General features: G+C 46.9%; 1 protein-coding gene across 1 annotated transcript; it reads left to right on the forward strand.

Moving 5' to 3' along the window:
• Nucleotides 1–7,656: 7,656 nt before the first annotated feature.
• LOC149333053 (uncharacterized) lies at nucleotides 7,657–10,074 on the forward strand. Its single transcript, XM_089558550.1, has 2 exons — nucleotides 7,657–8,991; nucleotides 9,075–10,074. The coding sequence occupies exon 1, from the start codon at nucleotides 8,237–8,239 to the stop codon at nucleotides 8,969–8,971; it is 735 nt and encodes a 244-aa protein (XP_089414676.1). The 5' UTR covers nucleotides 7,657–8,236; the 3' UTR covers nucleotides 8,972–8,991; nucleotides 9,075–10,074.
• The last annotated feature ends 848 nt before the right edge of the window (nucleotides 10,075–10,922 follow it).

The following is a 10,922-nucleotide window of genomic DNA, read 5'->3' on the forward strand; positions in this document are numbered from 1 at the left end:
CTGTTTAAACTTCAATAACTTCACTATGAGTGGGACGTCAATGAGTGAGGCATGAAAAACTGCGATATAATAGCTGCGTCCTCGTTTTAATTCACTACAATGCTGGAGCCAGTCAGCCAGCTTCACTGGTCATTTCCGAAATTCTGTGCGGGCACGTCGCCGGCGGAGCGCATGGAGTCAGCAACGCCTCGACTGGTACCCGTGCTGCTCGCGCTGCTGACACTCTTTCTTTCATTGTGAGCACGTGCCGTCCTGCTCGTGGGTGCACAAAAGAGGGGTTGCCGCTCGTTGTGAGTCATGACTGGAATGCCGCGACGTTGAGAGAGTGGAGAAACGTATTGTTGAGTCGTTTGCTGCCACAATAGTTCTCACAACATCAAAGGCCAAGAGCAGCCAGTGTAACTTTATAGACTTCCTGGACATATGTCCCACATTCCTGAAAAAAAAAAATCAGTATTCGAAATTTGTAATCTACTGCTGAGGAAATTTTGGAGGTAACGGGGAATCTTTTCGATGTGTAGCAAAATCTTGCAGAACTTTTCCATCGCTCGCATCGAGCGATAATAAAAACATTAATAGCAAGACAAAAAAAAACAAAACCATGCAAGCATGTCGACGGGAGGTTGGTATAGTGAAATCTTCCAGTCTATAAAAAAAAATGCGTTCATACACTTTTTCCCATTCAAAAATGGTTTTCCAGGGAATTGTTGTCTGTGAAATGACTGAGAACGAGAGAGGGCAAGCCTGGATAACTTCTGTGCGCAAGCTGAAGTAGGCGGTTTTCTCTTGCTAAATTGGTTTGGTATGTCGCGCGTGTATATTATTTCTGACGAATTTTCATTGTAATTCACTAAGCATGCAGTGTTTAGTCGTAGAGCTCACGCTAACGAAACTATTTTTTTTTTTTCCCTGTAAAGCCCTCCGCCGGTCAGGTAACGCAAACAAATATTTTGGAGGCTGACATCAACAGCTGCGTTAGGCAGACGCGTGTGAGGCAAGGTCAGTGATCGCCTCATTGTTCCTTTGTGTGACGCCCGGCTCAATTTCCAAGTTATTTTGCTAGATGTAAAAAATGTCTAAAAGTAAAAGTAGTAAAGATATTAGCTTGCACATGAGTGAGCATTTGAATATAAGAGATGGCTCTGCAAATAAATTGTTTTGGGAATGCACGTGCGCTGCAATCGGCATTAAATTAAATGTACCAACCACTGAATAGTGACGGACCAAACTATAGCATTTTTTCTCTTAGCCGTAAGCGAGCAGCTGGTAAGCACATTTCGCGCGTATTTTTGTTTTCAGCCTCGCCTATCTTTATTTTACGTCCAAATAAACACATACTCGTTCTTATTCGGCGAAAAACGTAAAGAAATTCCAACTATTTGGCCAAAAAAGTTGCGTACATCGAAGTGCTGAGCTATTCAACAAAATTAAGTATTTTGGGAAAATGACCGTGCATAAAAAAAAAAGGTATTAAGCTCTAATTCCACGTCTGAAATGAACTTGCCATTTACTTGCGACATACATGTCGGCGCAACGGTGACGGCGGTTTCGTCAAATATCTGCTCCACGAAGTGGACCTGATGCACTGTCAGTTCTCTTTTTTTTTCCGGTTCGGTGCAGAAAAAAAAAAATCGCTGACCACTCTTTCTTGGAACCTGCACCTGAGAGGGTACTGTCGCGATAGAAAGAAATGCGAACAGCGCAGCGCCTAATTCGAACACAAGTACGCTACAGACATGAATTCCAATTTCGCAGTGCGTAGGCAACATGCTGTTCACATTATTTTCTATCGCCCTTGTACATTTTCCTAATCCTCTTAATCTCGTCAGCGTTCTAGCACGAAGGAAAAAGCAAGCGTCAGCGCAAACAGATTTCCAGGCAGTCCAACACGTGCAAAACATGTGCGGAACTGGTTTTTTTCAAGAGGAAGGGCGTTAGGCGAAACTTCTCAATGGTATGGGTGACAGGTCTGTCCGGTCAATTGTGGGGAGTCGCGACTCGCGGGAGACGGTGCTATGGTGCTTTTCACTCGCGCTTGCAACGCCCCTCTGCAAAGCTCTGGTTCCCTCGGCGTGCCTTTCGGAGCGAAAGAAAGGGGGAAAGTGACGCGGACCTGGACTATCCACCCTCCAGCTATCTGCTGAGCACCGCCGAAGGCGGCAATGTGTCGCTTTTCTGCTGTTCTGGGGGGGTCTCGAGGGTCCACTTTCTCACCGCCTCAGCAACGCCATCTCTCGCTCAGTAGGGTAAGGAACATTTTGCCGTGTGGCTGACCGTGGACACAGCGGCGACTCATTTAATACGCAAATAAAGGATGTCTTGCTTCCCCGTGGCGGCCGGTCTCAGAACTGGCATCTGAATATCGGCCGGCAGGGGAGGTTGGATTATGAAGAGAAGAAAAAGTTGAGGCGAAAAGAAACAGACCAACGCGCATAGTGCGTTGCATCTGCATATTTGCAGAAGATTTTTTACAAACTGTTCAGCTTGGCACAACAGTCGGAGTAGAATGGCGAGCTTGGTCAGTACACCACGGAGACTCGGCGGCGCGGAAAAGGCGATGGGTAAAAGATTTGCGTGTAGCTGTGGAGTTTTTCTCGTCTGCATTGTAAACGTTTTTCTGGCAACTCTAGATAAATGAATTTCCAAACATTTTGTATTTTTTCTCTCACAATTATACTAGAGCGTTTTAATCTTCATCACTGTGCAGCAAGGAGCGATGTGTTATTTACGCTCCTGGACAAGAAATGGCTGTATGCTGCAGCGGTTTTGCAAACGTTTGTTGTCTGGCATTACCGCAAACAATGCAGGTTTCCTAGTCCTTCAGAACGACATAGTTTTGGGGAACAGCGCCCAGAGAAGGAACGTACACCGCGCCACCGGCTTGATGGTTTGAGTATTCATCACGTTTGCGAAGGGGCTGAGTTCGATCCCCAAGCACTTGTTGTATGTTCGGGACTCTATAATCTATCAATAATTCTAAAAACTATGATTTCGATCGCAACCAACTCGCTGGACTTGTAATCCACTTATTTAGACCCAGTCAGGAAGGTTCAGTTCGTCAGGAAGGTTCGAAGTCCACCTTTGATAGAAAGCGCGTATATGCATGTATTAGTACATTTAAATCATAGCAAAGTTGAAGGTGATTTATAGCACTGTACTTTAATTCACCTTAGTTAAACACCGCTATGTAATAGCAGTCTAACTTGATTGAAGCCTCAATCATACAAAGCTTAGTACCTTGTTGTGCGGTGTGTTTCACCATCTTAATTAACCAATATTATCATGTTTGACACAAAGTTAATTATTTAAGTTCGGAAGTATATGGCACAAGCACCCCACATATGAGGTAGGATATGTTCCATATCTGCGAGATTGTTTCCATATAAGGATTTCAAGGTCCCCATATAAAGAAAGAGCATCTATATAAGGACTCAAATACGACTATATATAGCAGTATAAGGCACTATATAAGGTACCTTATGGCCGTATCTGCCCGTATTTGTGGTCTTATACGCCCATATATAGCAGTATATTGCGGCATATCAGGTTTCCCATGGTCATATCTGGCCGTATATACGACCATATATGGACCTATTTAACTGTATATGATCCCATATATGAGTATATACAGCCATATATAAAATATATCTGGCCCATATCTGCCATTTTCGTAAGGGATGTGAAAGCTCTCCGTCTTTGTCGATGCGGTTTTCATCAGATTGTTTTTCGGTTAATGCTTTCTTGTGCCCAGAATGTTCAACACCAATTTTTTACATCAGCTCGCGCAAAGAATTTTCTTAGCCTGAGTGGCATCCCACAAGCAAGGTTTAAACGCTCCCGCTAACACAGGATTCCATCGCACGCTTTCAGGCCGGCAAAACCTGCGCTCTGCGCCCTCCATCTTTTTCGTCGGTTGTTGTACGCATAAGAAAAGCGGAACTCTCTTCATTCACTTGTAGACGGCCGAGTCAAATCGTTCCCTTACGCTCGGCTGTGCAAACGTTCCTGGGCGTCGTTTGCGGCTGACCGAACTCGGTACATGAAGATTGACAGAAGCGGCGAAGTCTGTGATTGTAACGAAACTGGCGCTGAAAATAGCCTGAAAGCAAACGAACGGCAGCTTCTACGGCGACGGCGACAGCTCCTTACAAAGGTATCGGTCAAGGTTATTTACAAGAAAGGAGGAACCAGAGCGCTTTGCGAACAGTATTAAGATCTTGTTGCGGCATGTTGCTCATTCGTCGCAGCTTTCTCTCAGCTGTAGCGTCTAAACAACGCACGCGAGAGTAGTACCTGCGTTGAGCACTATTGGACAGTCGCAAAATTTACTCCTCATGAAAGAGATATCGAGAACTCAGTCAGCTCCCTTCTAGCCCGGCCAGTTTGCAAGCGAAGCGTGGACTTTCTTGGCTGACATTGAATTCTTTAAACTGGATATGAGACACGGATGCAACAGATCTGCCTTTTATTATTTCTGTTCTCTCTCAGCGTTTGAAATGCTGAGATCACAGTGGCCTCCTAAAAGAGGAAACCTTGCTGTGAAACTCCTGTGCGGTGATGCTTTTCAGTAGTTTTTATGCAGGGGAAAGCGAAATACCATCTCCGCGACGCACCAAAAAGAAAAGTCGACAAACTTGCCACAGCTATTTGGCTACGTTTTTAGGGAAAGTCCCTCTACCACGTGCAGACTGCCCGATCAGCGCAGGTAATCAGTGCGATATTGCTAACGTAATGGCAAACAATGGTCGAACAGAGTACCAAAGTAAAACCATCCATATGCAATAGTGGGCTGACTGCCTGAGCTGTTTGCGTAAGGGGCTGAGTGAGGAGCCCCAGAGTGCCAGCCACTTTATAGCAAAGCGTACTGAGCGGGTGTGAATTGCAGACTTCACATCTTTTGTGTGCGTTTATCCAAGCCAAGCCGACTAAAAGAACTTCAAGCTGCAACAGCGAGAACCTGCTTCTTTCAGTGGTTAATGCACCCGCTGCCCCTTTTAACAGACTAAAACGTTACGGTAGTTCTAGCTTCCCGAAGGCGAGAGCAGCGTTTGCGAAAGAGCACATTCCTGTCTTTCAGTACAGTAAAAACTTCGGACGTGTCTTCTCTTTTTACCCTAAAAAATCTCGACGAGACTGCACAATAGGAAAGTGCCCATAAAGTGCAAGCGGCGTGCCAGCATAGCGGGCGAAAACGGAAATGGCAGGCACTTGCTGAGCCCCTCAATAAACCAGAGAAGCGAAAAAAAAAGTCTAAGAGAAAATTGTTCAGGAATATGGGCACTGTAGACAATTTGAGAAGTATTTTTGGGAAAAAAGAGCACAAGCGCCGAAGAACAGTGGAGAGGGGTTACGCAAGGTGTTGACGACACGTGGCGAGGTTTGGTGGAACCATAAACGCGACAAAAGCACAGAGAAGAATCAGAAGGCACTTTTTTTGCCTTCTTTACTTCCTTCCTGACTTCGCTCGATGTGTGGAAAATACGAATGCTCAAACGAAATAGACGTAGTCTCGGATGAAAGAACTCAAGAGAACGCGCGAATAAAAACCAGCACTGCCAAGATACGCAAAATTCGCAGCCAAGTTCCATTGTCAAAGCGCATTCATTTGTGCGTCCTTTAAATGCCATTTCAGCTTGTGTTATAAAAACAATTAAATACTAAAGTGCAGTTAAAAAATTGGGGATAGTTTTCACCGAAATATATTTCGATTCCCATACTCTTAACGAGTTCTAACATAGACAACGTTGTTGTGAAAACCTCGTTATAGCCTCAAAGTTAATCATGCCTTATCAAGTGGAACGACACCGACAGTCGATTTATATTTATCATGGAAGTAAAAACACAAGATTGGGGGAATAACTGTTGAACTGTTAGAAACTGCTCTTATTTGTAATAAGAATATTTGTATTTTCCTTAGAATCATCATAAGCTAAAAGCGTTGCTCTGAGTATCGTATGTATAAGCTCGATCATGGAGTAAAAGCAGCTTAGATTATCGCCACCTAGTAGAGATGGTTAGCTATTATTCGGTCATATTTGCCCTTTCGATCACAACTTACAAGAAAGCACGTCGTTTGAACGACTCAACACTAGCAGCTTACAACGGCCAAGCCAAAAATGAATTTACCGACTTGTGTTCTGCTTAATGTAAACCTTTTCAGAGTTACGAGTCAGCGAGCCGCGTCTACAAAGTATATATACTTTGGGTGCGGTTCACTTAGTTTACTATACTTGAATTAGTTCTTTACGTGCCATTGAACTAAGACAGCTGTAGTACTCCCAGTTCCATTCTGTCTTTTTCATCCGTTCGTACTTGCAGGTAACAACTAATAATGCAACATTTAATTCAGCGATATTAGGTTTCAATTCCATTCCCAATTTTCTGCGTAAGCAGACACGAAACACCTTATTTTTAAGGCTGGGGCCTAATAATGAACGTACGATTATGGCAAAAGCAGAACGCCTTTAACGAAACGGTGGAAGCAGCGATATGCACAATCAGCTGCATCATGCAGGAGCCGACGTATGGATATCACTGCTTGCGTTTCGCATACTCAGGCAAGCGGCAGATTCCGGCTCAGTTGGTAATAACACCGAAAAACCATCCAGCCAGGTCGTGCTGCAGAGCTGCAGATTGTGTATTCGAATTCTTCTCATTTCGCCTACACACAGAAAAAAAAATTCAGAGGGCACTTTGACTGTCTAAAGTGGGTAGAGGCGGAAGCGTTTTCCGCACCACCTTCGCTGTTTCTGTGGCACCGGTGGCGTCACATATAATTGAGTACTAATTACTAAGCGATGACAAATCACTAATCTATGGTTAATTACTGATTAATGCCTGAATACTAATTAACTGCTAATTAATGACGCTTAAGCTTCACCTTTAGGAGTGGAACGCTACAGCGCGTTGTAGCGCTGCCAGGGAGTCCACGTAACACCACCCGTTCAGCGCGATGCCTTGCCCTTTGAACGCAACGCTTTTTGAGGAAAGGAAATGACGCAGTAATTCTCTGTCATCTCGGTGGACACCTGAACCGCACCGTAGAGGAAGGGAGGAAGTGGGAGTGAAAGAAGATAAATAAAGAGGAGCCGTAATGAAGAAAATGAAAATTGTATTTGAGGAAATGAAATTACTCAGTAACTGTCTCACAAAATTCAGGGGGGCACTTTTTTGACCTAAAGTGTGGTCACTGATGCCCCTAAGAGTGGAACGCGACAGCGTCTTGCAACGCTGCCAAGGAGTCCATAGAACGCCATCGCCCATTCGGTTCTACGCCTCGCTCGTCAGTAAATTGGTTTTTGAGGAAAGGAAATGTATCTCTCTCTCATTTGTCGGTGGACACCTAAACCTCGCGAGAAGGGAATGGAGGAGGATGAGAGTGAGCGAAGACACCGTATTCACTAGACGCGCCTTTGTTCATTCCAAACCATCGAGCTGGCATGGCGTTGGTTTGGAATGAACAAAGGCGCCAACGCCATGCTCATTCCAAACCAACGCCATGCCAGCTCGATGGTTTGGAATGAACAAAGGCGCGTCTAGTGAATACGGTGTCTTCGCTCACTCTCATCCTCCTCCATTCCCTTCTCGCGAGGTTTAGGAGTCCACCGACAAATGAGAGAGAGATACATTCCAAACCATCGAGCTGGCATGGCGGAGTCATTCTGCTTCCGGCAGCCGAGCTGAACGGATCGCAGGGTCATGGGCTCCAGCGGAGCAGCGATAGCGGCCTTTGACGGCCGCGGAAACAGGATCGATGACTGCGGTGATAAGGATTATCAGATTATTTTGCCGACACTGCCAACAGGACGTGTTGTTTTCAACACCGTTTTTCTTCACGGCGACGTGCGAGCGAGGCCGTTCCGGGTCGAGGATTTCCGAGATGCCCTGGCCGAGACCGGTACGCTCCCCGACGTGGTCGCGTTGGGGGCGTACCAAATCAACCACGTGTGGGCGGTTACCCTGCGGAACACGGAGGCAGCAAAGAAGTTGCTCGCCTTCAACGAGCTGCAAGTTAAGAAACGCCGCTGCCTCATTATCGACCCGGAAGACCAGCAGGTAAAGCTGCGGCTACACTGGATGCTTCACGGTGTGGCCGACGACGACATTCGGACGGCATTCGCGGCGTTTGGCAAAGTGACCGACGTTACGCGTGAGCGGTGGCGGATACAAGGCGTCAATGACAAGAGCTCAACGACAAGAACGGTCCTACTGAAGTTGAAGCCCGGCTTGAAAGTGGATGACCTGCCACACCAGGTACGTACGTGTCGCCGGAGAGTTGGCTCTTGTCGTAGCGCCTGGGCGTCCAATGCAGTGCTTGCGCTGCCATGGTACAGGCCACGTGCGGCGTGAATGCAAGGTTCCCCGCTGTACGAAATGCCGGCGGTACGGCCACGCGGATAATGAGTGTGTCCGCACTTACGCGGTGGCTACGGGCGGGGCGTCGAAAGACGACTCTGCGGAACTCCTGATGGATGTAGTCGAGGCTGAAGAATCTGCGAAAGGCATAGAGGAACCCGAAACGCAAGCAGGATCGACGGGCTCTTCGATGCCGGACGCAAGCCGATGCCGGACGCAGCCAGCCGATGCCGGACGCAGCGATGCCGGACGCAAGCCTGAGGGGGCAGAACCTACTAGAAAGGAGACGGAGGCGTCGAGCGGTGAAGTAAGCGTGCCAGCGCTCAAAGAAACCGAGCCAGCGACTCTGACCGAGGAGAACCTTGACCAGGGCGGCGCCCGCACGACCGGCGTCCCTGCCCCAGCGAAGCGGCCACAAGCCCAGACCGGAACCGAAGACGACAAGGCGGAAGCCCCCAGCGTCGAAGAGCCGCCGGCAAAAACGACCCAAGGACGGCGGTCGTCCATCCGGACACGATCAAGTGTGTCGACGGAGAGGAGAGCCCTTGACAAGCCGCCCCCGCTGCCAGGCCTGGCACCAGCACCGGATGGCTCCGGTGTCAACGATGTCGTCTAGCCAAGCGCTAGACGTGAAGGGTAAGCACCATGTTCCCGGCCTCTTTATTCTGCATTAAAATGGCTCATGCGTTCCCCATGAAAGTCGGTACACTTAATGTCAGGGGACTGGCAAGTAAGAAGAAGCAGAGCCAGGTGTACCGCCTTTTAACTGAGCACGACATTGACGTCCTGGCAGTGCAGGAAACGAAAATTGACGGGGAAGAGGAGACCGGGAGCATGGTGAGACGTTTCACGTCTAGGTTTTTTGCAGTTGTCGCCCACGCTGTAGGAACGTCTGCGGGTTGTGTCATCTTTGTAAAGAATGTACCGGGACTTGAGGTTCAGGCATATAGGGCGTGTCCTTCGGGTCGATTTGTTTTGGTTGACCTCCTGTATGACAAAACATATTGGCGCATCATTTGTGTGTACGCCCCAAATGCGGTGGATGAGAGAACAGCGTTTTTTCAACGCGTACAAAAGCACTTCAGTTGTGAGAAATGCCTGATCGTAATGGGTGACTTCAATTGCGTCCTGAGGGGCTGTGACAAAACCAGTGCAAGGGCATTTAGGGACAGAAGCACTGAAGTACTCTCAGAAATTTTAGACACGTGCAACCTCGATGATGTGGCCGAATGTTTAGAAGGCGAGCGTTGTGTGAGACTCACCCATTTTCAACGGTCAAGCCATGCACGGCTAGATCGCATTTATGTGTCACCGAACGTTATTTCAAAATGCAGTAGCTACAATGTAGTACCGGTATCATTTTCGGATCATTGTTTAGTGAAGTGTGGGATAGGGACAAAGAAACGAGGAAATCAGTTTTCTTGGGAGATGTGGAAATTAAATAATAAGCTCATTACAGACGACATCTTTAGCAGGAAAGTAAACGAAGAAATCAGTAAATTAAAGCCGAGCGGGGAACTGAAAGTATGGCAGCAGTGGGAACTTTGCAAACAACAAATAAAAATAGCAGCAATCGAAAGGTCAAGTTGCATACGACAAGAGGAGAAGCGTGAGGAGGACAATTTAAGATCTTTACTAGCTAGACTTCTCGAAAGAGAAAGCGAAGAGCCTGGCAAATGGATGGATGACATTAGGAAAATAAAAAATAAGATTGAACTCTTTGACGAAGAACGCTATCGAGGTGCACTGGTGCGGGCTAGGGCGCGAGATATAGCTGATGGGGAGACACCTTCAAAACGAGCGCTAGGAATGGAAAAAACGCATGCTCAACGAAACCACATTGAACAGATTGAATGGGGCGGGGCGTTATCTGGAGAAAGCGGGCATATCCAGCAGGCATTTCTTGAATATTATCAGGCGCTGTTTGCAAAGCAAGAAGTGGATGTGAGCGCATTCAAGGAAAAGTTTCTTGGCGCTTTGCCGCGATTAGATGACGAACAGAAAGAAAGGCTGCAGCTGTCGATAACTGCGTCGGAGGTCGAGCAAGCGATAGAAAATTTGAACCTGGGAAAATCTCCTGGACCTGATGGGTTAAGCGCCGCTTTTTACAAAGCATGTAAACGCGAAATAGTGCCAGTACTGCCAGCAGTTTTTAACGAAGCCTACAAAGAAAATGAATTGCCCCCGTCTTATGGTAAATCCCATACAGTGCTAATCCCTAAATCCGATGACGCAGAAAAGTTAAAGCAGGTCACAGCATATCGTCCTATCGCCCTCACAAACGTGGATTATAAAGTTTTCATGAAGATTTTAGCCTGTAGACTACAGTCAGTAATTCAGGATATAGTCGGTCCCCACCAGACGTGTGGGATCAAGGGACGCTCTATTGTTTCCAATATTCATAAAGCGAGGTGTGTGCTGGAATGTTGTGATTACACAAATAGCTGTGTAGCCATCCTTCAGCTAGATCTTGAGAAGGCATTCGATTGTGTTTCGCACGATATCCTGTTCTGCATACTCGACCATGTGAATTTAGGGTCCATTATTTGTGAGGGAGTGGCCTTGGC

Source organism: Amblyomma mixtum, chromosome 8, assembly GCF_055824585.1.
Source record: "Amblyomma mixtum isolate Tamu chromosome 8, ASM5582458v1, whole genome shotgun sequence".
NCBI classification, from domain to species: domain Eukaryota; kingdom Metazoa; phylum Arthropoda; class Arachnida; order Ixodida; family Ixodidae; genus Amblyomma; species Amblyomma mixtum.

What these genes read in the sequence shown, in the direction of transcription:
- LOC149333053 (XM_089558550.1), top strand. Translation starts at nt 8,237, where the DNA reads ATGACCTGCCACACCAGGTACGTACGTGTCGCCGGAGAGTTGGCTCTT.